Source organism: Notolabrus celidotus, chromosome 13, assembly GCF_009762535.1.
Source record: "Notolabrus celidotus isolate fNotCel1 chromosome 13, fNotCel1.pri, whole genome shotgun sequence".
Lineage (NCBI taxonomy): Eukaryota > Metazoa > Chordata > Actinopteri > Labriformes > Labridae > Notolabrus > Notolabrus celidotus.
This window is the reverse complement of record NC_048284.1, coordinates 16,027,030-16,054,209: the sequence shown is the minus strand read 5'-3', so window position 1 is coordinate 16,054,209 and position 27,180 is coordinate 16,027,030. Positions and strand designations below refer to the sequence as shown.

Sequence of the window (27,180 nt, the reverse complement as noted above, 5' to 3'; positions counted from 1 at the left end):
TAAGGTGCTGCTGGTCTTAAATCTCATTAATGAATGCTTTGTAAAGCAAGTCCTCACTTTAGATCAGCTCACAAAACCATGAACAAGCAGCTTATAAGTCCTTTGTGACTACCTTAATTAATCATAATTTGCTATGTAATAAGGTGTTCACTAACCCTTACTAAATGTTAGAATCATAACCTGTAAATGTGTTTATAACTGGTTTATAATGACCATAATAGCTCATTTGTATTTGGTGAATCCATCATTTATAAAGTATGAACAAAGAGTTAGTTAACACATTATAGAGAGTCATATTCATGAATAATAAAACATTTATAACTGTGTTAGTACATGATATATAAATGAGTATTAATGTATAAACAATGCTTTACAGATGATGAGTTAAGCATTAATTAATGCTTAATAATGCTTAAAAGTGTGTAGTTAATATAAAGTGTTACCAAAGTATGTTTAGGTATTATGAAGAACACATTTGTACAGTGTAAACACCTACACCTTTCCACCCATCATCAAGGATCTACAGAGGGGCCCTGTGAATTGCTTAATGTTTGGTCATTCTTTGTCAACAAGGGTGGCCCTTAGACTGCTTGTGTTTCGGTCAGCTGTCTGAGGGGTCCAGGCTATATAAACTAAACCTGTGGCTCTCAGAGCTTGACTCAACCATGACTGCTCATTTGACCATTTGCTGTGCCTTGGGCCTTCTTGCTGCTGTTCAGGTGCCCAGCACCTCAGCGTTCTTGATTGTAAGTAGAATTTAATGCCCTATGTTACAGGGAATAACCAGTATATTTGGGGTATGTTTGTTGTTTTGTTATATTGAAAGTATTTTTTCAATGTTATATTTCTCATTTTTGCATGTTATGTCTTGTAACGATATCATTATTTCTTTTCTGTCTCTGAAATCCACACCTGATGAAGGGTGAGTGATGTTAGTTTTTATTATTATGATATTAGTACTGCTCTAAATATTCAAGTTTCACAAAAAATGTTAATATCTCCTTTTGTTTATTTAACGCCCTTAGATGGGGATAACCAGGTGGAAGGTGAGTGATTGTAATTATCTTTGTTAATATAAGGAAATTCAAATTAACTTACTTTGATTGGATTTTTTCTGTTAAGGAACCGTCGGTGTCTCTCCAGCTGACGAGGCGGAGATTGTGGATAAGCACAACAGCCTGAGGAGAAATGTGAAGCCGACTGCCAGCAACATGTTGAAAATAGTAACCACCTGATAATGCCTTCAAAGTATTTCATAATTTCAAATCATTATTATTTTCTTTTGAGCATGAATTCTCTATCAACACATCCTACTTGTGTTTGAGTTTGTAATGGTAGTCTTTAATGCAGTGTAATGCTAAACAATTTGTAGTACAGATGAAACAATTTTCGGTACAGTCTCACAGTACTTCAGAACATTTTTGGTGTATAAAACGTACTGATCTACATTTGTCTTCTACCCTACACAGAGCTGGAGTAGCGAGGCTGCAGCTAATGCTCAGAAATGGGCCAACACTTGCTCCATTAAGCACAGCTCTGCAGGACAGAGAAAGATCAGCAGTAATTGAACCTTTCTCTGCAAATACAATGTTTTCTGGTTGTTTTAAAAGTGTGCCTTATTCTGATTAATGAGGCTGTCAAAAGTGTTTCTCTTAATCAATTCCTTGTGAGCAACCGATCCAACTTATATATTTAGATTCTCTTTCCCTTGCCTTTAACCTCTAGCTAGTGGCTGTGGAGAAAATCTGTTCCTGTCCACCCACAAGAACAGCTGGAGCAGTGCTATCCAGTCTTGGTATGACGAGGTGAAAGACTGGCAATATGGAGTTGGACCCATCCATGGAAAAGAAGTTGGACATTTTACACAGGTAATCTTATACATTTATCATTTTGGACAGCACTTGTTCATACTGATAGACTTCAGCGCAGAATATCACAAAATAAAGAACATCAATTCCATGAGCTCCTTGGGATTTTGTGTTTTATCTCTTGTTGTCTGCACAGCTTGATTGGTACCGCTCCAACCATGTTGGCTGCGGAGTGGCCCACTGTCCCGGTGAAAAGTTCAATTACTTTTTTGTCTGTCAATACTGCCCACCGTAAGTGTGACTCGTTATATGAAACATATTTATTTTTTATCCTTCTATAAAAGTACAAATGTACAAATTTTCTCAGTCTCTCACACAACATGCAAACCAAGCAAATGCAACAACAGCACAGTCATGTTCTGTAGTATTGATGTGGTGTAAACTGACACTTGCATATCATGTCTCTTTTATCTTGATGAGATTGAATTCAACAGACTCTCAAAAGTGCAATTCTGTCAAATGCTATATATCTGTGACATGTTGTGGTTGTGTGAGCTTTTTGAACTGATTTGATCTTTGACTCACTGATCTACATTACAGTGGTAACTACCAGTTGGCTACACCCTTCAAAAAGGGACCCTCCTGTGGTGACTGCCCAGACTCCTGTGAAGACAGACTGTGCAGTAAGTGGCAAATCTACAATGTAAAAACACATTTCATGCCAGGTGATATTAATTCACAACTTAAAAAAACTCTTTAAAATTAACAAACAATAAAAAACAAATTTTTGACCAGTAAAATCCCTCCAAGTCAAACTGAAACAGGTCAAATATGAGTCATGCATACCATTGGAACTAAAGAAACAGAAATTCAGTGAGTAGAGCACACACAGTGGTGGACAAAGTACACAGCTTCATTACTTAAGTCAAAGTATAGATACTCCAGGTCAAATATTACTCCTATACAAGTGAAAGTTGCTCTGTCAAATTATTACTTGAGTTAAAGTACTGAAGTACTTGCTTTTAAAAATACTTAAGTATTCAAACTACTTGAAAAATCTCAAAACATTGTATTTTCAAGATGTATAAAAGCAGTCATTCTGTTTATTTAGAAACCATTACTTGAATTCTCTATAAACTATACCATGTAATAAATACAGCAACTAAGTTACTCCAAGCACAAACAACTTAGTTTGAAATGTTCATCTGGATTAAACAAATGTTACATAGCTCAACACGCTTTCTCAGGTTGGACAGTGAATTTTTGTATGTTTGGGCAGAGTGGGAAACAGGGAGAACATTTCAAACGATACGTATCATTCTTCATTTCAAAAACCTCTAACACGGGCTGAAGATATGGACATGGGTGCTCATGTGGAGAATTATAGCCATCATTACCACCTCTACATAGACTGCCTGATCTGAGTGAAATCTGCTCTGTGTTTGATCCACGTTCAACTGTGGAGACAAACGATATACAGGTATGACTAAACCACTGAGACAAACAGAACTACACAAACACATTTTACTGTCTTAAGAGAAGGACATTCATGAGCTGACTTCAAAGCAAAAGTAGTGAGTAACTAGAGCATTGATAGAAATGTAGTGGAGTAAAAAGTACAATAGTTGTCTTCTGAATGTAGTGGAGTAAAAGTAATAAGTTCCCCCCCAAAAATAATATTCAAGTAAAGTACAGATACTCAAAAAATGTACTAAGTACATTACTCAAGTAAATTTTATTTGTTACTGTCCACCACTGAGCTCACAAAGGTGCTTCAAGACTTGATACTTTCCTGGATCTTGATTGGACAATGCAATTACTGTCTTTAGCAAATGTTTAGAAGTTGTAAGACTTTCAGACCTCTAATCCAACCAGAAAATTCTGGTGATTATTACTTTTAATTTTGAACCCATTAATTTTCTCTATTTTTCCATCTCTTCCAGCCAACCCCTGTGAATACTCTGACAAGTACAGCAATTGTCAAAAGCTGGTGAAGAAGTATGGCTGCACCCACAAGACACTGGTCACTGGGTGTCCTGCCTCCTGCAGCTGCAGTGATAAGATCATTTAAATGCATTGTGTCATCATGGTCTCTGACTTAATGTTTAAGTCAGTTTCAATAAAAATACACATAATGTGAGCTTTTGTCCCCCTGAATGATACTTGATATCTCACACACATGATTTATGTACAGTATCCACATAGCAAAATTGGTCTGATAGGTCTTGGCCAGATCTGGCGTCAAGCCGGCACTGCTGGCTGACTGCTGGCATGGCAAGTGGTATGTCAACCGGATGTGGACCAGGTCTGGCAATGATGGCATTGTATATATGATGGCATGCCACATCTGGCCCGATTGTGGCTTGGTTTATATGGCCCAGATCTGTCCATGCCGTATCTGGGCCGATTAAGGTTGAGCTTGTGATTAGCTAGCCCATGTGTGGGCTGTCTCTGGCAAACTATATCTGGGCCACTTAAGGGTCGTCATTCTTTGTGGTATGTTGGCCGAGTCTAAGTGTATTGTGGGCCAGAACTGGGCCAGACCAATTTGGCTATGTGGGTACTTGTATGGTTCTCAAAAGTCACAAGTTATATCCCCATGATTGAGAACAGTAACATTTGTTTGACATCAAAGAATTGAACCTAAAACTAATACAAATACATTTCTATCTTTAAAAATAATTAGGACTAAAAAAAATCACCTTTTACTTGAGGAGCTGGAAACATTAAATGCTTTGTCAGGATCTAAGACAATAGTTGTGTTCAAAATCTCAAACTCATTTCCTACTCTCTACTTCCTATGTAGTGAGTTGAATGCAATGAACAATATAGTGAGCTAAAAAACATTTTGGTCACTACTAGTAATCATGTGGCGGACAACGTCATTGCTGTCGCACATTTAAAACATGCAGCTCAATACGACCAGGGTAAATAACAGCATGAAATTCAATGATAACTATTATTCTGAGCACATTTTCACAAATAAAGATAATGAACACATGTTTTTAATACACTACAGTACAACACAATAACCAATAACGCTTCATGACATTACTGTGTTCTAAAAATAATCTGAATTAACATCACATAAAGCAAAGATCTTGCCTTTCTTGTACACTGTGATGAATAAAGGGATATATTGCTCAGTTAGTGACCATCAGTGGTACACGGGAGTCCACTATTAAGCATAACAAATCTCACTCCAAATTTGGACAGCTCTACCAAATGGCATATTCATTATGATATAATGCTATATACAGTGAATAATAAGTGATGTCAGACACAGCCAATGGCTTTTTATGATTCCTCCAAATGTGTATACTGATTTAAGTTCAACAATAGAAGGAATGCAGACAGTCAAGGCACCTGGATAATTCCAATGATTTATTGGTAATTCAAGGCTCACATGCAGGATAATAAAATAAGTGGATAGGTTGATACAAGTGCTGGTAGAGAGAAAGGCAGGTTCAGGTATGGTTGGGTAGTCAAGATAGGATTCAGGCATTTCTCAGGTAATCGCGATCATCTTTCAGTTTCCAACAAAGTGCTGCTCAGTAAATGTTGGTTCATTTGAAAAATATTTAACTGAAGTCTTTAAAGCCAAATGGTAAATATTCTACAGATCAACTTCTAAATTCCCATCTAGTGTGAATGTAAACAGCAGCAACAAAATACTATGGGCATGATGGCTGGAATCTTTTAATCAAAATTTCACATGTGGAAAACATAGTCAACTTTGCAATCTCACTACACATGAGCCTTAAGCATCATTGAAGTTGACAGAAAGGGCACCTCAACTCACCTTGACTATTCTACCCATTGCAGTTCTATGCTCATACATGGACACATGTTGACATCTTTATAATAGACTGACCCAGCACACTGATTCAGAGCGCAAGGTTTAAAAAAATACTCCAAATTAAAAGCCATATTAAAAAGGTCAAAGCTGTGAGCAATAAAGAGTAGCACATTGTCTTAGTGGTATCCGTGTTCCTTATTTATTAAGCCTTTAAGACTTTAAGCTCATGAACACACAAGAGTTAGAAAAAACAGGACCTTGAGGAAATTATCATCTCTAGGATATCTCTAAGTCACACAATGTAGGTGGTCAAACGGATTATAGTGACAAGTAAATTAAAGTATGTTAACACACAACCAAGGCAGGCAGCAAGTATAGTAATAAATATCTAATTCAGCAGATTGATATATTTACTGGGTACCAGGAACGGGATATGAAAAGTATGTTTAGGTATTATGAAGAACACATTTGTACAGTGTAAACACCTACACCTTTCCACCCATCATCAAGGATCTACAGAGGGGCCCCATGAATTGCTTGATAATGTTTGGGCATTCTTCGTCAACAAGGGTGGCCTTTACACTGCTTGTTTTTTTGTTACCTGTCTGAGGGGTCCTGGCTATATAAACTAAACCTGTGGCTCTCAGAACTTCACTCAACCATGACTGCTTATTTGACCATTTGCTGTGCCTTGGGCCTTCTTGCTGCTGTTCAGGTGCCCAGCACCTCAGCGTTCTTGATTGTAAGTAAAACTAAATGCCCTATGTTACAGGGAATAACCAGTATATTTGGGGTATGTTTGTTGTTTTGTTATATTGAAAGTATTTTTTCAATGTTATATTTCTCATTTTTGCATGTTATGTCTTGTAACGATATCATTATTTCTTTTCTGTCTCTGAAATCCACACCTGATGAAGGGTGAGTGATGTTAGTTTTTATTATTATGATATTAGTACTGCTCTAAATATTCAAGTTTCACAAAATAATTTAATATTTATTTTTGTTTATTTAACGCCCTTAGATGGGGATAACCAGGTGGAAGGTGAGTGATTGTAATTATCTTTATTAATATTAGGAAATTCAAATTCACTTATTTTGATTGGATTTTTTCTGTTAAGGAACCGTCGGTGTCTCTCCAGCTGACGAGGCGGAGATTGTGGATAAGCACAACAGCCTGAGGAGAAATGTGAAGCCGACTGCCAGCAACATGTTGAAAATGGTTACCACCTGATAATGCCTTCAAATTATTTCATAATTTCAGATAGTTATTTTGTGATTTTTAAAACTAGGTCCTTTATTATTTTCTTTTGAGCATGAATTCTCTATCAACAAATCCTACTTGTGCTTGAGTTTGTAATGGTAGTCTTTAATGCAGTGTATCGGCTTACACTTTACAGTACAGATGAAACAATTTTCAGTACAGTCTCACAGTACTTCAGAACGTTTTTGGTGTATAAAACGTACTGATCTACATTTGTCTTCTACCCTACACAGAGCTGGAGTAGCGAGGCTGCAGCTAATGCTCAGAAATGGGCCAACACTTGCTCCGAGAAGCACAGCCCTGCAGGACAGAGAAAGATCAGCAGTAATTGAGTCTTTCTCTGCAAATACAATGTTTTTTGGTTGTTTTAAAAGTGTGCATTATTCTGATTAATGAGGCTGTCAAAAGTGTTTCTCTTAATCAATTCCTTGCTTTTACAAAGACAGTGAGCAACCGATCCGACTTAAATATTTAAATTCTCTTTCCCTTGCCTTTAACCTCTAGCTAGTGGCTGTGGAGAAAATCTGTTCATGTCCACCTACAAGAACAGCTGGAGCAGTGCTATCCAGTCTTGGTCTGACGAGGCGAAAGACTGGCAATATGGAGTTGGACAAATCCATGGAAAAGAAGTTGGACATTTTACACAGGTAATCTTATACATTTACCATTTTGGACAGCACTTGTTCATACTGATAGACTTGAGCACAGAATATCACAAAATAAAGAACATCAATTCCATGAGCTCCTGGGGATTTTGTGTTTTATCTCTTGTTGTCTGCACAGCTTGAATGGTACCGGTCCAACCATGTTGGCTGCGGTGTGGCCTACTGTCCCGGTGAAAAGTACAATTACTTTTTTGTCTGTCAATACTGCCCAGCGTAAGTGTGACTGTTCTCTTGTCTTTTAGCTTGAAAGTTTAACATATTTTCTCAATTTAAGTGACTCTTTGTCAGCTCATTCAATTGAATGCATCCAAGATCAATCACCATTTTGTAATATGAAACATATTTGTATTGTATCCCTCTATAAAAGTACAAATCTACACATGAACTCAGTCACACACACAACATACAAACCAAGCAGCTGCAACAACAGCACAGTCATGTTCTGTAGTATTGATGTGGTGTAAACTGACACTTGCATATCATGTCTCTTTTATCTTGATGAGATTGAATTCAACAGACTCTCAAAAGTGCAATGCTGTCAAATGCTATATATCTGTGACATGTGGTGGTTGTGTGAGCTTTTTGAACTGATTTGATCTTTGACTCACTGATCTACATTACAGTGGTAACTACCAGTTGGCTACACCCTTCAAAAAGGGACCCTCCTGTGGTGACTGCCCAGACTCCTGTGAAGACAGACTGTGCAGTAAGTGGCAAATCTACAATGTAAAAACACATTTCATCAGTGGTGTGTCCAGAGGGGTGGCCAAGGCTGGAACTGGCACCCCTTGAAATCCAATTGGCCACCCCAGGGGCCAGCACAAAATCCTAAACTATGATTGGCTGTCTGCCTTGTCAGAGGTGGGGTTTCTGTTAAAATCTATAATTTGGGATGAGTTAAAAGGCTTACTTTAGATACCTTTATTAGTGCCCTCAAATGTGACTTTGAAAAAACATATTTTGTAAGTCCTTAAATAATTAAGCTTAGAAGATTTATGCCACTTTGTCATTTTTTTTTAAGTCAAAAGGAATATAACAACTGTTTAATACTTTAATGAAAGTAGGTTGTGAAGACAGAAAGGGTAAATGTTATTTATTTGTAAATGCACTGGCCACCCCTGCCTATGTGAGAGCCTCAGTTGGGCCACCCCAATCAAAAGGTTCTGGACACACCCCTGCATTGCATGCCAGGTGATATTAATTCACAACTAAAAAAACTCTTTAAAATTAACAAACAATAAAAAACAGAATTTTGACTGGTAAAATCACTCCAAGTTAAACAGAAACAGGTCAAATATGAGTCTTGCATACCATTGGAACTAAAGAAACAGAAATTCAGTGAGTAGAGCACAAAGGTGCTTCAAGACTTGATACTTTCCTGGATCTTGATTTGACAATGTAATTACTGTCTTTAGCAAATGTTTAGAAGTTGTAAGACTTTCAAGGCCTCTAATCAAACCAAAACATTCTGGTGGTTATTACTTTAAATTTTTTAACTCATTAATTTCCTCTGTTTTTTCATCTCTTCATCCCAGCCAACCCCTGTGAGTTCATTGACAAGTACAGCAATTGTCCTGATCTGGTGAAGAAGTATGGCTGCACCCAAAAGACACTGGCCACCTGGTGTCCTGCCAGCTGCAACTGCAGTGATAAGATCATTTAAATGCCTTGTGTCATCATGGTCTCTGACTTACTGTTTCAGTCAGTTTCAATAAAAACACACATAATGTGAGCTTTTGTCCCCCTGAATGATACTTTTTATCTCACACACATGATTTATGTACTTGTATGGTTCTCGAAAGTCACAAGCTATATCCCCATGGTTGAAAACAGTAACATTTATTTTACATCAAAGCATCAAACCTAAAACTAATGCAAATACATTTCTCTCTTTTAAAATAATTAGGACTACAACACTTGCCTTTTACTTCAGGTGCTGGAAAAATCAAATGCTTTGTCAGGGTCTAAGACAATGGTTTTGTTCAAAATAAATCTCAAACACATTTTCTACTCTCTACTCCCTATGTAGTGAGTTGAATGGAATTAACAATATAGTGACTACTTGTAATCATGTGGCGGACAAGGTCACTGCAGTCACACATTTAAAACATGCAGCTCAATACGACCAGGGTAAACAACAGCATGAATTTCAATGATAACTATTATACTGAGCACATTTTCACAAATAAAGATAATGAACACGTGTTTTTAATACACTACAGTACAACACAATAACCAATAACACTTCATGACATTACTGTGTTCTAAAAATAATCTGAATTAAAACCGCAAGCGGATATGTGCGGGCCCCCGCACAAGCACCGCCTGATGTGCGCCACCGCCTGATGTGCGCCACCGCCTGATGTGCGCCACCGCCTGATGTGCGCCACCGCCTGATGTGCGCCACCGCCTGATGTGCAGCAGGTGTTGCTGTGCTGCTCTTTATGAAGCCTAGACTGAAACTGTGAGGATACTCGTGCAGTTATCAGCACAGTGTACATTACAGTACTACCTGCCACCAGTAGGTGGTGCTGTGACTTTAATTATGTTCTGAAGGATTGTTCATCACAGATCATTATAGAAAGAGTTGTGATCACAAGCATGTTAAAACATGTTCTGAGAGTGAATATCCCTTGTGTCCATTAGGTGGCGCTATTCATATGACAAACGTGTCTATAGATGAGTTCAGGCTGGGTCCATGATGACATTTGCAAAATTTGGCAGAGATCGGGTATTGTATATAAATGTCAGAACCATGTCTTTCCTGTGGGTGGCGCTATGGCTGTAGTAGATAAATGAACCCATAGATATGTTGAGGGATGGACCCTGATCATGTATATACAATTTGAAACAGATTGAACACTGTATGAAGGAGCTATAAGTATTTCCTGTTTCATGGCGAGACATCAAAGTTTGAGACGTCCCCAGACACACCCTTCAATGACAGGTCACAGTCTGACCTGTTATGCTTCATGAAGGTGTGAAGGCCATTTCTGAGCACATTTGAAATAAATACACTCAAAAGAAGGAGAGCTATACACCACAAAGTAAGATGTGACTTCCTGTGGCCAGTAGGGAGTGCTATAGCATATAGGTGAATATTTGCCAATTGAGGCGTTCAGGCTGGGGCACTTATCATGCATGAGCGCCCTGGTCCTGATCCAACATTGTATGTGAGTGTTATAACAGTTTTAGGTTTTAGGCAGATTGGCGGTATGACCTTGAGTTTTGAACCTCTGCTACGCCCACACCCATTGACTTGGGGGAAATTATTTTTGATAACTTTTAATCGTCAATGTGTCTACTATAGAATGTGCCTGGTTGGGAGTTGATCGGAGCAAAATTGTAGGATGAGAACTCTTAAATACGTACCCGCAAATTGCCAAAACAGACATTCAACACAAATTTCTACGCTTTCTGTTGGGTTTAGACCTCGACCATAATATAGTTTTTTTTAAGTCTTGACATGATAGATATGCAAAAAAAATGTCATGCATGTAGGTCTTTCCCAGTGGCGGGTCTGATTTTCATGGGTTTAGGTGGCGCTATAGAGCAAATTTTAGGATATATTGCTCAGTTAGTGACCATCAGTGGTACACTGGGGTCCACTATTAGGTATAACAAATCTCACTCCAAATTTGGACAGCACTACCAAATGGCATATTCATTATGATATAATGCTATATACAGTGAATAATAAGTGATGTCAGACACAGCCAATGGCTTTTTATGATTCCTCCAAATGTCTATACTGATTTAAGTTCAACAATAGAAGGAATGCAGACAGTCAAGGCACTGGGATAATTCCAATGATTTATTGGTAATTCAAGGCTCACATGCAGGATAATAAGATAAGTGGATAGGTTGATACAAATGCTGGTAGAGAGAAAGGCAGGTTCAGGTATGGCTGGGTAGTTAATATAGGATTCAGGCATTTCTCAGGTAATTGCGATCATCTTTCAGTTTCCAACAAAGTGCTGCTCAGTAAATATTTAACTGAAGTCTTTAAAGCCAAATGGTAAATATTCTACAGATCAACTTCTAAATATCCATCTAGTGTGAATGTAAACAGAAGAAACAAAATACTGTGGGCATTTACTGATACAGAATGGGTCCAGACCGCTATCAAAATACTTAATACTTAAAACTGCATATTTACTTATGACAATTGCTTTCATACAAAATTCATACAAAAAGATACATCCTACTTAAAACTTGGATGATGCTCTCCCTGAGACAATCATAATAAAACCCACAACCAGGGCAAATTTGGCCAATTTCACATTTGACATAGTAAGTAAACCTAACCTCTGTTCGCAGGGAACATCTGAAAAGTGCAATTTACAGCAATTACACCCAAATTAAATAAAATGGTTTACTCTTTGACAGTAAATGTGCCTAAATAAGTCAGATACATGTACCTTACAGACTGCTGCTTAAATTCAAATTTAAACTTAAAACACGAGCCCTACATGTGTGCAGCAGCCCATTATTTTTTCGGTTAATTATAACAGGAGATATCGGCGGGTTGGCCGATATCTGATAGTTCATTTTAAAACCAATATCAGCCGATATCGATAATGTGCTGATAATGTTGTGCATCCCTAGTAGAACTATAATTGTTGTTTTGTACAGTAGTGGTTTAGTGGTAGGTTCCCACACCTGCGAGAATCTCTCCATATCACAATCTGTTAAGGGACTGAGCACTCCTAAAAGTCTGATACTAAAATCGCCCCCATCGAGAGACCAGCCCAACTGTTCTATGTCTCTTAAGGAAATAATGCAAACCAAACAACGAAGTCAGCAATCTCAGGCGCCATTTTAAAATGCAGGTTATGATGTCAAGAAAGTTCAAACCGGGAGAGTGAGGTGAGTGCAGGGCAAATGGAGTGAAAGGGTCTAGAGTAAAAGGAGGAGAGTCAGAGGGCATCTGGTGGCCAATTAAAGTATAACACTCAAAGGGTCTGGGGTAGAAACCTTCCCAACATGGGTCATTAATACAGCAGGAGATTATTACCACAAAAAATACAAGAAAATGAATGTCAAGTTCCATTTTGGAATCATATTTTGTGACTTTTATGCCAAAAAGACATCTTGATAATAATAACGATAAAATATCTTTTACAATTTCAACAGTCTAACTTTCATATTCAGAAAAGATACTAATGAAGCAGTTATATTTAAGAGACATGTTGTTGATAATATCTGTTGTGTTTCAGTTCAATATTTTAAGCATAGATTTGATATCAGATTTAAGGGTCAGCTCATTATTAAAGCTTTGTTTTGAAATACAAGGGCAAGTAAGACATGTTAGTTTTATGTTCACTTACGAAATCAAACATTATATAAATGTATATAATTACAAGTTAAAACTGTGCTGAGTTGGATGTGTTATTATGAATGTAACTGAATGGGCGTTATCAAAAAAAAAATTTCTCCCTTTCAACCCTTTGAAAGGTTTCCTTTTTTCTTCTGTACATACTTACAGATTAGTCATTTCAATTTTTACGAGATGGGTTAATGGTCCATATTTAATAGAAGCCAACTAGTACATTTACTCTGCAAACACCGTTTAAATGTACTTTTATGGAAGAGATACTAAAACCTCTCAGATTGAAAAGCGAGTCATCTTGGTTACGTGACTTAAATGAAAGATAATGAGTTTACATTATTTATTAGATGATTCATATTAAATATTTGCTTATATGGGACCTATTAGAATCAGAATCAGAATCAGCTTTATTGGCCAGGTATGCTTGGACACACAAGGAATTTGAATTTGGTAAACTGTGCTCTCTTTGTACAAGGCATAAGAATAAGGCATACAAATAAAAATAAAAATATGATTAAAAAAATAAAATATATAATAACAACAACATCAGCTATAAATACAAAGAATAACAAATAGGCATGACTTATATGTACAGACTAAAAATATATGATAATAGTGCAGTGGTGGGTAGCAGAGGTAGTTTTTACATTTAAAAAAATTGTAGTTAAATAATAAAATAAATAAAATAAGGGCAATTCTGCTTGGAGAATTGTTACATTGTATATTTAGATGTTTATTTACAGAGAGTATTGATCTGACAGGTATGACACTGTTATATTTTAGTGTTCATCAGAGTAACAGCCTGAGTGTATTAGTAAAGTATGTGTTTTTATTTTGTTGTACTTTATTTTATTGTAAATTCAAATTGAAATGAGCTGAATATGAAGAACATTAGTATTAAAACATACTTCATGAATAAAAAATGAAAAACCTGTTTGAAAAAAAAAGACCAAACTTTGATTATAACCTACATAGTTCTTATTTAGTCCAAAGCTTGATCTGTAAGGCAACTGGACTGGTAGAAATTCTTGAAAGTAATAATAATAATAATGATAATAATGATCAGCAACTGTAAACCTTTCCCATTCTTCATGAATTGTCAGACCAACAGCACCTTACACAATACAGTGTAGCGTGTTAGAAGACAATATTAATATATTATATATATCATATATATATTATATATATATATATAATAAGAAAATATTAAAACCCTCCCTCTCCATAAAGACAAATGAGGGTGAAGTGTTTTAAATCTTCTAAATGCTCCAAGCGTTCGTGTAACGTTGTAATTATCAAAGTGGTTATTGTTGCGTTGCCAAATCTTCTCTCATATCCTTGCCAAAAATATACTGTGTACAATGTAAACACACACCATACCACATCGAGGATGTTTTTACTGATGCCACGTTGACAAAATGCTTTCTTCAGTTTGGTTGTTAAAAGTGAGGAAGCCCTTGAGTTTGTGTGTTTATTTGTCACGTGTTCCTGTAGTTCTGTATATATAAATCAAACCTGTAGCTCAAGGAGACAATCCTGGATTAAACCATGTACACATCAGGCTTCCTTTGTGCCCTGGGTCTCTTTGCTTCCCTTCAAGTGCCTGGCACCATGGGGGATAAAGGAGTAAGTGTCAATCTTACATCAAGTCTTCCTGCAGGAAATTGTATAGTGTGTGTATTCTTTGTTTTGTCCAGATAACTTTCTTAATCATGTATCTGTGTATTTAACTTCTATTGTTTAATAACAACCAATGTTTTCTGTTTTCCCTAAAACCACATCAAAAGGGTGAGTGTCATAAGTGCTGAACATATTATTCAAATGCTTCTCTTAAAGTTAAATTTGGGATTAACATACTCTTACAAACTTTGCAAAATATATGATATTTTGTTTACTGTGACTTTTTTTTATTTAGTTCCCATCCATCTTTCTCCTGAGGCAAAGCAAGGGACAGTGAAAAGGCACAATGCTCTGAGAAGCAGTGTTGATCCTCCTGCTTCAAACATGCTGCAGATGGTAACAACAGAAAAATGCATTGAACTCCTTTCATAAATTCCTTATATGCAGCATGAACCGAGCCCTCTGGAGTTTTCTGTCGTATGTTGTGTGCTTAATGCTTACCTGTTATCTGCTCCCCACAGACATGGAATGAACCTGCTGCAGAAATGCTCAAAAATGGGCCAACCAATGCCGTGTGCAACACAGCCCTCACAGCTACAGACATGCTGAAGGTATCAACTGCTCGTATGCCCTTACAAAACAAGCAGAGAAAGAGAAGTACAGTTTTACTTAACAAGTTAAACAAGTATTTTATTCCTGCCAGAGTGAGATATCCTTCGCAACAGCATCATGTGACATTGAACTCTAACCTGATGCCTGCACTAATGACATTTAATAAGTAAGCATCTCTCTGTAGTGTAAAAAAAACTAAAATTTGATCTAGTAGTTTAATGTGATATTTTGTAGTGGAGTTAATTTAAATACAACTAGTTTGATTATGTTTTTCATTTAGAGAAGGGAAGTGTTAGAATATGGCACAATTGAAAAAAAAATGTTATGTTTCAATGATTTAATAACCAGTCTGTATGACTGTTCAGCTATCGGCACATAACAAAAAGAAAATTTACTTTGGCATGGTATTTTATGACCAAACACCGCCCTCAGAGCCAGCTGCCCTTTGACTTTATGGAAGGTGAACACTTACAAAGAGGAAGGACAGGAATGACTTCCCAAAAGAGAGCCAAGGAAAAACAACAGATTAAGACCAAACCCACTTGCTGTGGCTTAAAAAAAGATGAAAGAATAAATCCCTAATTTAAGCATCCTCACACTTCCTGATTTATTTCATGTACTGTGTGTATCATGTCCATTATTAGTGTTCTAGACCAATAAGAAAACCTTTAATTGATCATGGTACACTGAAACACAGTCTGTTTATTTTTGGGAATGCTTCCTGGGAAATGAAGGCTGATTTTACAGGAACCTTAAAAGGTGTTTTTTTTTGTTACATAAGATGTTACCTTAAAACAAATGGCTTCCAATTTTAAAGGAGGTAGAGAACTAACTTCCTGGTATTGGATTGAAAAGAAAGTACATTCCCTGAAGTACTTCCAAAGGAAATAAACTTGTATTGTATTCTACAACATGTCTTGGGGGATATTATACTATATATTGTTTGTTTGTTTTTTCAAAAAAGAAAAACATAGACCAAAGTAGCAAAAACATTTCAACCCTTTTTACAAAACTGTTTTGTTTTTTTTTATTACAAAAAGCTGAAATATTCAGACCTGCACAGCATCACTGTAACGACTCACCCCCTGCTCACACATTAAAGCTGGGGTTGGTAATCAGATTTAGATACACTTTTTGTTATACTGGTTAAAATTATCTTTATGTCCCGATGGCAATCAATACATAATGGGCCCGATCTACTAAAGGTTTGCGTGTATAAAAACAGGTGCAAACTTGATAGCGCGCGCAAAGGTGACGTACTAACCGGGAGCACCGAGGATTGCGTCTGTCAAATGAGCAAAATAGCACTCGCAAATCATTTGTGTTTGCCTTCATGAATATGCAGAATACATGTAGATCATCAGGACGCGCAAAATACTGGGAGGAGGAGATGCAAATGTAATCATTTAGCACACGCAATGTGATCTATCAAACCTGAAGCAGATAGCGAGCGCTGTTTTTGCGTCTATATTTAGCACGTTTGAAAGGCAGGTGCAAACTGGCACAGCATTACGCACACATGGCTGCGGTCACTGTAAAGCTCATCATAACATCGCTTTACAACATGCCCACAACAGCGGGGTTTACAAGCATTACTACATGTTTTAGTCAATCAAACCAAGAGAACAAAATAATAATAATAATAATAATAATAATAATAATAATAATAATAATAATAATAAAACACAAATTCAAAGCAGTTCAGCACCACGGATAGCGACCGAATCATTCTGACACCCACTTTAACTTTTTCTTATAATGAGAGCACATTAGGTCACTGTATCAACAACTATAAAGTTTATCCAAATTGGCACATTAGCCCACATGTTCACATGCAAACACAAAATCAATATGAAGTACTCGGCCTACTCACCACTGTTTGGACGAGCCTTAAGCTCCGCGGACTTGTCCACGATGCACTGTATGTCCATTTTCTTTGATCTGTCATTCTCAATGTACAACATGACATGTCCACTCAGTCTATTCTGTCCCATCGTGCTCATCAAGGGGTTTTTGGTTAGTTTTAACTTGGAGAATGAGCGCTCACTGAGCTGCGCCAGGCAGCTCTGCGTAAATCCTCATCTCGTGCTTGCAGCAGTGTGTTGGGGTGAATTGACTCAAACATGTTCCCAGTTCCATTTAAGCTGGTGAATCTTTGGGACAGTTGCTGGATGATGTTATCAGGCATTAAAAACGTTCACCCGAAAGTTGCTCTCTGCGTCAGTGAGGCGACTGTCTTCATCCAAGTGACGCATAACTTTTCTAGAGCAAGAGTGGCAGACTAAGCCTCATCAAATCGCTCTCTAAACTCCATCAAAACACTGATTGCGTTTTGGAGTAGAGTAGATGCGTTTATTTCATCGGCAGATCTTCTGTTTTTTCTCACAGCATTCACCATTTCACAGATGGCCTCCAAAATCGCGTTTCTAACGCTGAGATGTCTCTGCTGGAGTTCACTGATGTGTTTATTTCCCTCCTCCACAAAGATCTCCATTATACATTTTTGTGTCCGGAATTATATATAAAAGTTTGGATTAAAGCCCAAAAGTCAAAGCATAATTATTTATAGAGGAAGCTTATCAATGAATTACTTATTAGGATCTTAAACCATCCCTCCACCAAAAGCAAGTAATGTTGCAGAAGACAAAAGAATAAAAAGTGATGCGAGGTAGGGTCAGAAGTATAGGGGGAAATTAGTTACAGTTTTAGAACTGCTGTGGAATCAGTTGTGTGTTAAAATTCTAGACTAATAATAAAAAAAAACAATGAAAAAAAATTGAAAAAGTGAAGCACTTTAAATTGACATGATCAATATAGTGCTGCTAGGGGGCAAAAAATAAAGCTTAATGTCTACCAAGCTCAGTAGCATAATCAGACCTCAATGAGCAGTGGGTTGTTCTCATTCACGTCAGACTGTGATTTCTTTTACTTTATTTGGTCTTTTTAGAAGAACAAAGGAGATGATTGTGGATTTCAGGAAGGGCAGACACCAATCCCCTCACCTACATCTACATCGGAGGAGCCACTGTGGAAGTGGTCTCCAGCTTCAGGTACCTGGGAATACACCTTGCTGAGGATCTCACCTGGAGCATGAACACTTCCTGTCTGGTAAAGAAGGCCCACAAGCGCCTCTACTTTCTTAGGAAGCTGAGGCGCGCAGGACTTGGGAGCTCAGCTCTGAACTTATTTTACAGATGTGTGGTGGAGAGCGTCCTGTGCTCCTGTATCACTGTGTGGCATGGCAGCTGCTCTGCTGCAGAGAAGAAGGCCCTGCAGGGGGTGGAGATGGCAGCACAGAGGATTGTAGGGAACAGCTTCCCACCAACCACAGACATTTACACCAGCAGATGCAGGAAAAGGGCCTCTGGCATCATGAAGGACATCTCCCACCCTGCACACACACTGTTTGCTCCTCTCCCCTCAGGTAGGAGGCTGCGGAGCATCAAAAGCAGAACCACCAGAATGAGGAACAGCTTCTTTCCTGAGACCGTAAGACTGCTGAACTCTGGTGGTGCTCTTTAGTCTCGGCCGCTCTCAGACATACAGACTCTGACATGAACAGTACAATAAAACGGACTACCTCAAAATTAGCACATTTTACATTTGCACATTCAATTGCACTATTACATAAAAACTCAATCAGTCTATTCCTCACATGCGCACAATATCTGTATTTATACTATTATATTTATTATTGTTGTCTTCTTTTTTTAATTGTGTGTTCTTATTGTGGCTTTCAACAGGACCTGAGAAACAAAATTTTGTTCCATCTCATGCGACAGCTCGTGTTGGTATGGCAATAAAAACCTTGAATCCTTGAATACTGAAAGATTCTCTTCAAAACCAGTCTGAGAAAAGGCTCCTCTCTTCAGGGGTCAACCACATGTTTTCTGACAGCTCAGCATGCTCCTGGTTCAAATAAGGCTGTGTTTGTATAAGTTAGGATCATGCAGGGCACATTTGAGAAGCACAGATGGATCTACAGACACAGCAGGTTGGACTTCATCAAGAGAGGATCTGCAGAGGTTATTTTTTGTCTGAGTTTCCCCTTCATGTTGTTTCCATTTTAGCTCATAAAGTAATCTGCTCTAGTTCAACATTAAATTTCCTATTGCCACACTGTTACACGCACAGCCATTGTGTTGGAATTTGCACCCTCTCATATAATAGCAAACTTCTTTCATTAAAAAATAAACATTTGGGCTCAATTTTTGTAATCTTGTCAGCTGGCCAAAAGGGCCTGGCTCGCCGTATCCGAAAAAAAGTCCAAGCCTCTTGTTTCTGCTCCCTAACAGTAATCCCCATGAGGTTAACTTAGGAGACACATGAGAGCACTACCTGAAAGAGCAGACAGGGGAACTACAAGTAAAGCTTTCCCTAGAAGAAGAGAGATAAGGGGATGAGTTTTTCCTCTGCCAATGGGTCCAGTGATAGCAGAGCTTCTCTGGTTTGGCGTGGCTTGATAAGGCTTGCTGTGCCATCCTGTGGGGCTTATCAACTCCACCAGCAAGCCTCAACAGTTGGCCCCAGGGCCAGCAAATGTTTATGACTTGTGGCGTCAGTTGGTCTTCTGGAGTGTTGATTGTGTAACAAGTAAAAAACAGAGACATTTACATTTCCAGCATTTCTCAAAGTGTTGATTTAGATGCAGCTAATTAAGTTTCTGCAGCTGAAATTGGTCTATTCAGTTAGCTTACCTCATCTAAAGCTAAGACTAAATTAAAGTCAGAGAAATTATGTTAAGACTTCATCAGGTAGCTTCCCGTGAGTCTGGTGACAGGAATCAAGTGCAGTATTTATTTTGATGAAACAAATGAAGATGGGGAAAATAAAATAATAATTGAAGCAAGAGAAAGTTTGTGGAAACTCAAAAAGGCAATTTCAACAAGCAGGAAGACACTTAGAGATCAGTAACATCAGTCTATCCAGACTGAAGACAGCTCGTTTTAGTCTGCGCTGTTATCTCACCACATCACAGTCCCTTTGGATTAGAAACAGGATGCTGAAAACAAAATAAAACTTACTCCATCTGAAATAGACCAACGATGTGGAAACTGCAGTTAATGTGCTATGTCAAACTGGCTTTAAAACCAATACAGGTGGGACGGTGAAGGACTTATTAATTTAGTTCATTTTACTTTATTTATTATTTTTGTATTTCTATATTTTCTCTCCCATTTATTGTCTTTCATGTATTTACTCATTTGTTATTGTCTTAATATTCCAAAACATTGAAGCATTGTTTAAACTAAAGATGGATGTATTTTTGATACACTCTTTGCTTCACAATAAAAATATTTGAAGTAAAACCAATACAAAATACTTAATGCAACTGGATCAGCAAGTCTTCAAAAACACAAAGTTTGTCTTAAACTGCTTGTAGAAATAGATCTGAGGGTTGTACAAGGACTCAGAAAGTGTTTCAGTTTTACTTCTAATGTGAAAACCAACAATTAATTTGGTGTAAACACATCTGGTTGAGACACTGAACTTGGAAAAGTTGACAAGGTGAATAATTGCCACACTTAGACACTCACAAAAATATATCTGTGCGTTCAAATTAAAGGGTTTATTAAAATAAAATTGAAATCCTGACTCCTAAGTCAATTACACCAAACTCAAAAAATAAATACACATTTAAAAAAGAAAACATCAAAAATTCTGTAAGTCTACTAAAATACAAGCTTCTAAACCAACATCATTGGACTTAGTCTGAAGTTGGGGGAAATAATTAGAGCCAATCGTGCACCTTAAGCCTAATGGGCAGAAACCTTTGGGTATAATCTGGATAAACAATTAAAACTGCAAACTCTTGAATGGTAGGCTTCAATCACCCCACCAAAATCCCCCCTTACAAAAACTTTCCTATTGAGTAACCTCAACAATAATTCATTTGCCATTAACCTTTTTTAAGATAGTCAGTTATTTAGTTAGTTATAGTCAGTTAGCAGACCCTTCCCAGGAAGTAACAGGACACAGAGGCCTGTAAGATCGCCAATGGCAGTGCGAAGAAGCCTGAGGCCTTTTAGTGACAAGCCTGGCACTGCGGTTCTCAGGGAGATCAATCGTTATCTCAAATCCACTGAGCTGCCCTTCCAGCACTTGGTCCGAGAAATCAATAAGGACCTACAGAGCGGCCCGTGTTTCCAGCACTCCACTGTCATGGCTCTGCAGGAGACAAACCCGGCAGCTCTGATTGAAGACACCAATCTGTGCGCCATTCATGAGAGAGGGGGTTAAAACCATTAAATCAGTGACACAAGTCTGTGAACCAATGTGAACCCTAAGAGAAACAGAGCCATTAGTCCCCCCCTCCCTCTGGAAATCTCTCCCCAAACAAATCTGTAAAATATGACAAGATAATCTTCAGCTGATCCCATTCGGTGTCGGTGTCGACCTGCCCCCCATCCAGGACTTGTACCGGTCCTGGGCCAGGAAACAGCAGGTAGCATCACCGCTGACCCCTCACACCCTGGACACAAATTCTTCAAACTCCTCCCCTCCGGCAGGCGCTACAGATCACTGTGCGCCAAAACAACCCGCCATAAGAACAGTTTCTTCCCCCAGGCTGTCACTCTGATGAACACTGAACCATAACAGTGTCATACCTGTCAGATAAATACTCTCTGTAAATATACATGTAGATATACAATGCAACAATTCTCCAAGCAGAATTCGACATTTCTATTTATTTTTATTATTTAACTACTATTTTTTTAATGAAAAAAACTACCTCTGCTACTCACCACTGCACTATTATCATATTATTTTAGCCTGTACATATTAGTCATGCCTATTTGTTGTTCTTTTGTAATTAAAGCTGATGTTATTGTTATTACATTTTTTATTTTTATTTTGTATGTCTTATTCTTATGTCTTGTACAAAGAGAGCACAGTTTACCTAAGTCAAATTCCTTGTGTGTTCAAGCATACCTGGCCAATAAAGCTGATTCTGATTCTGATTCTGATTCTGATTCACACATCACCTGTGGAAAAAAAGCTCCTGCCCGTTGAGCTAAACAGAAACATTTAGATTTCAAGCTAATGACAGACAACCCATGTAGTTGTGCAACTTCCTTTTTCACTGAGTTCTTCAAGGTACAACAAAAACTTGCAAACAGGCTGCTCTTAAGCTTTCATCACAACAACGAAAAACCACCCTCAAGTCAAAACCCACTGACAACACATTTCCTCTATCACATGGCAAAGCAATGACGGATTACTTTCATCAGTAAAAGCCTAAGGTACAGGCGATTGTAACCATGTCAGTCACTTAAGTTCTAATCAGTCAGTGGTAGCTTGTTCTTTAGTAACCACATACTTCCCCATATTGTCCTGAGGTGCTCGTATCCTACAGACTGGGTGCACAGTATAAGGGGCTTTAATATGCCCTTTACTTCCTCCAGTTCTTGCTCGTGGGACTGTGGTTATTGTTTCATGATCAAGCCTGATTTGTATGAGTTCAACCAGGGGCCAAAGACTGAGCTTCACCAGCATACCGTGCCGAATGAAACAGGCCTGCTTCATTTCAAGCATTAGCAGATGGGTGTTGTTGCTTCTCCGCTGCCTGTTCGATAGCTTTTCTCACTCAAAGGCCCTCCAGCAAACGTACATTAAACAAATATTTAGAAAGGGGTCTCAAGCCAGCAGAGGAGGAAATGGTTAAAGTGGGTGTAGGCGTATCCCTAACACAATGAAAAGCACAACACTCATTTACACTCAACAACAACTGTGGAAGAAATAATTAATGAGATTGGAAATAGGGATGGAAGATATTATTTACATTTTTAAAGATGGAACACATTTTATCTTGTTTTAGGACAAAGATGTAATTTAAGGTGATGTTAAGTTTGTGAAAGTCAACTGAAAATTTCAGAAGAGTTCACAAGAGAGTAGTAGAGACACCATACAAGGTTTTTTAGAGTTAATGGTTTCTTTACATTAGAAAGTTGAGGGAAAACAGGTTTATTAATAAACTGTTGCTGTTAAGTTCCCCTTTTCTAGAAGGTAACTTCCTACAGATGAAGTCTGTCGCTCTGAGTAGGAAAAAATATGGATTATTAAGCTATTACTTAATTAACATACTTTTAATTTATGTAATTAATGAGGAAAATGATCAATTGCCCCCTTTATACTATTGTTTCCATCTGTCCTTTGCTGATTTGTTTTTTATTTTATACAGCTTTTTTTAATTTATGGTTGTCATTTTCCATTTTGATGCCTAATTGTCACTGATTATTGGGGTAAAATCCTAGACTGTATAAAATATGGACGTAGTATCCGTGACGTCACCCAACTGTTTCTGATGCGCTGTTTTGAGACCAATCGTCGCGGCAGCCATATTGCTGCTGTTGAGCCAGTGTGACGTAAAAAGTCGGGCTTTGAGCCTCCTAGCCAAAAGCTACAGTGTTCCCGCAGGCAGCTCTGCCTCCATTGGAAGACTCGTAATCACAATATCTTCGTAATTGCCGCGTTAGAAAAAATTCCCCCCCCTCACAGTGTGTGCCGATGGAGAAATGAGCTATCCAGACTACACTCGTCTTTTGAACCAGGCCGTAAACATGTTTATTTCTGCTATAAAGATTGTCTTTTCCCATTCATGTGTATGTGACTTCCGGTACCTCCGGAGCCAGCCTCAAGTGGATCCTCGATGAACTGCAGCTTTTAAAACTTCCGCATTGGACTCATATTTTTAGACCGGAGGTTGCGGCTTGGGTAAAACGTTAATGTAAGATGAGATTTATTTTGGTCTAAGTGTCACCAAATAGTCCTTATTTAATTCTACTGTTATTTGTATCATTGAGTTCTTTAATGAAGTTCAAAAGACATATATTTCATATATTGCACTGCCTCTTTAAGGTTGCTCAGGGTGATATGAAGTGAAGGTGTCATATGAGTTCGATGTGCTGTTGTCCTATGTTGATGAAGAGTCATTAAAAGCATCACGACGCACAGTAGAAGTTGTCCCGTGCTCTTTCTTCCCCACAGCCCTCAAGTATAATTCATTAAGTTTCTAGTTAACGCTGTTGAAGTTTAACAGTTCCGAAGAGATTAAACATGTTATGGCGTTACATTAACCTTGGCTTATTATTAATGTAGTAATATTGAAATATTAAAATATGTTTCCATAAGGGACTACGGAAGAGGATTAGGGCTACTGAAAAAGCAAAATGTAGAGGGCAGGTGAGCAAAAAACATTTGTATCAGAATTCTGACTTTATTCTCAGAATTAAAAATAAAAGTTACACCTTTAAAAGAAATTTGCTTGCCCTCTCCCTTATAAAATATCTTATTAGTGTCCCAAATCCTCTTCCGTAAGGGACTGCATCTTAAAAAAAATGCTTTTACTAATCTTAAACACCTTCATTAAACTTAAACTTTGAAACCATTTCTAAAGAGTGTATCTACTGTGTATCATTGAGGATGCCAAATGTCACTAACAGACTTCCAGAAATGATTAATGAAAGTAGGGCAGCTATATTTACAAGTAGGCCTGTATGTGTGTATGACGTATGCATGCATCTGGAAAAATGATGACTCCATAAAGATAGAGGACTAACACAAACATGGCTGAAGTTACCATCTCCAAACATATTGACTCTTCAACCATCAACAGTTCAAAGTGTAAACTGACGTCTAACTTCATCTTGTGTTTGCTGTATGCAAACATGGCAAAAAAATGAAGGTGTCTAGTGTTTTATATAACTTATCAAAGATGGCATTGTTCACTTAGATGAAAAAATGTTAAGAAAAAAATTACTAGACAGTTGGTCAGATATAATTGGGAGCCCATCACTTCACATTGTGTCGGCTGTTCAGATAAAGTCTTCAGTTTATGTTTCAATGTATTAGTTTTCATCACCATGAACTGTTTTACAACAGTGATGTATTGTTTGATGTATACATGCAAACCGTGACAACAGAGAAGAAAAAGCATGTAACAGAATGTTGCTAAATTTGTCAGCGCTTTCCTGCAGTGTTCATACTTGTGACGAAAAAAGGCATAAGTGCTCTTTGTAGTGAAAAGGGAGACGATCAATTACACTGCAAGCGAACCAAAGCTGTCAGAAATGCATACGGGCTAAAGCAAATGATGTATGAGTGTGTTATTTAGTGCAATAATAGATGTCATGAAAGAGTCCTTGGCTTCTTTTTTTGTCATTGAAGACAAAACCTCAAAGGCATTTGATGGAAGGGCCTGAACTTTACTGAGCTTAGAAATCATTTTACAAGTTTTGAGACATTTCAAGCGATCATGATTTTACTGAAGCCTAATTCACAGTATTTCAAATTAGATTAACATGTTTGTACAGGTATATTGAGTTGTAAAAACATGAAAATGCAACTTGCCTGAACTAAGCATCTTGTTGGATCAATTTATAATTAATACTTCTGCAAACATGTCTAAAATGTTAGCTCAACAAAGTGTTTTGTTGAATCAACTTATCTTTTAAGGCAGCCAGGTAACTTTTTTCCTGACTTGTTCATCTTACTTTTAACATTACATTCATTAAAAAAAAAAAAAGTACTAGTTATTTCTTAAAACAACCTAAGCCTCAATTTTCAAAAAATCCTACACACATTTTTTTTCTCAACATGGCACAACATTCAAAATACTTTATTCAATGTCAAAACTGACACTTTTTTGTATAAATTTGACTTGGCATCAGAATGCTATCATGAAGAATGGATTAACATGGCAACAGCCATATGTTTAATACTTTTCTAGAAGTCAACACTTAGCTCACAAAACTGTAAGTAGAATAACAGAAGAGTGCTCGCACTATATAAGAACTATGTAGGTATAAAAACAGAAACTAAGTAGTAAAAAAGTCTACAAATATCAAACATTTCTCTTTTGGTAAACACTTAGCTTCTGCACTGCATGCAGAAAAGTATTCAAACATTGATCCAAACCGAGTGTCTCTTGCAGCACATGGCACTGTAAAGGTTGGTCACTGCAGTGACTATAAGGGGTTTCCTGTACATTTGTGAAGGGGCCATACTTACATCTAGTTGTATCAACAAGGAAATCTATGTTACCTGAACTGCTTTGGTTGGACTGATTAGTTGGACACTATTTTACTTGATATTTCAAGTAAAACTGACATTTAAGTTGAACTGACTTAAGAAAGTGAGCTGAGGTAACTAAAACCTAAAATCCCCTTTTACAGTGTATAACTTTGCCTGGTTGGCTAATAAGAACATTTCGGGAGAGACTATGTCAGAGAAAAGGTTGGACACTTACCCTATGTTTATGCATTCTCATAGTCTTGCAGACAAATTCTTGCCTGGGAAAATCTATGAACCCTGAAACTGTCCTTGTGTAAAATCACACAAAGTGCGCCTTAACAAAACTTGCATGAGAGCGCCTTATTTTCTCACTGGACTTCAGCTCTGGCTATTTCTTCCACTCTTAGTCTTAATAATAAATAACCCCCGTGGGTCTTTACATCTGCTTATCGCTACTGCCACGGTAATCTGACACAGACATTCGCCGGGCCTGACATTTACACAGCAGACGGGGAGTACATTCCTTTTTCTTGTCCTGGTAAATCTGTTAGCCATTAGCCTGTGTCAGACCAAATCCATAAGCTTCACTCAGGAATGGCTTGGTCATGCAAGGGTCAATCACTCACGGGTCATTATATCAGCAGCAGGCGATACATTCCTTGTGACGTGAGAGGAGATAGTTTGAAAGGTCAAGTCCTCCTGGATAAAGTTCAGGACTAGGTTGCGACAACAACTTGTCTGCATGTCCTTCACTAAACATTTGTGAAGTCCTTACTAAGTTCTTAGTTATTACAGTAATGGTAACTATAACAGTTAGTTTTGGACTACTGGTTAACTAAATTGGGTTTCACCAATACACCTTGAAAAATGTCTAGGAACAATTAAAAGCAGGGCTGGGCAATTAATTGAAAAATGAATCAAAACCGTCATTCAGAACCTCTAACCCACTTCATCTTGCCCATGTGGGTTATTTTTATTTTCATTTTTTAAATTCAGTCAATAATTGGGATGTGATTCTTCCAGATTGACCCAGAATTTCAGCTTTTCTGACCTGAAGAGGTGTCCCACAC

General features: G+C 37.7%; 2 protein-coding genes across 2 annotated transcripts; both read left to right on the top strand.

The window, feature by feature from the left end:
• The first annotated feature begins 867 nt into the window (after positions 1 to 867).
• On the top strand, positions 868 to 3,886 carry LOC117824454 (cysteine-rich secretory protein 2-like). Its single transcript, XM_034699941.1, has 8 exons — positions 868 to 922; positions 1,026 to 1,046; positions 1,123 to 1,223; positions 1,470 to 1,560; positions 1,726 to 1,868; positions 2,005 to 2,099; positions 2,409 to 2,491; positions 3,752 to 3,886. Exons 1-8 carry the CDS (start codon positions 916 to 918, stop codon positions 3,877 to 3,879), a joined length of 669 nt encoding a protein of 222 aa, XP_034555832.1. The 5' UTR covers positions 868 to 915; the 3' UTR covers positions 3,880 to 3,886.
• Positions 3,887 to 6,470: 2,584 nt separating this feature from the next.
• LOC117824453 (cysteine-rich venom protein triflin-like) lies at positions 6,471 to 9,265 on the top strand. The gene is made up of 8 exons (XM_034699940.1): positions 6,471 to 6,525; positions 6,629 to 6,649; positions 6,726 to 6,826; positions 7,102 to 7,192; positions 7,373 to 7,515; positions 7,652 to 7,746; positions 8,157 to 8,239; positions 9,069 to 9,265. Exons 1-8 carry the CDS (start codon positions 6,519 to 6,521, stop codon positions 9,194 to 9,196), a joined length of 669 nt encoding a protein of 222 aa, XP_034555831.1. The 5' UTR covers positions 6,471 to 6,518; the 3' UTR covers positions 9,197 to 9,265.
• The last annotated feature ends 17,915 nt before the right edge of the window (positions 9,266 to 27,180 follow it).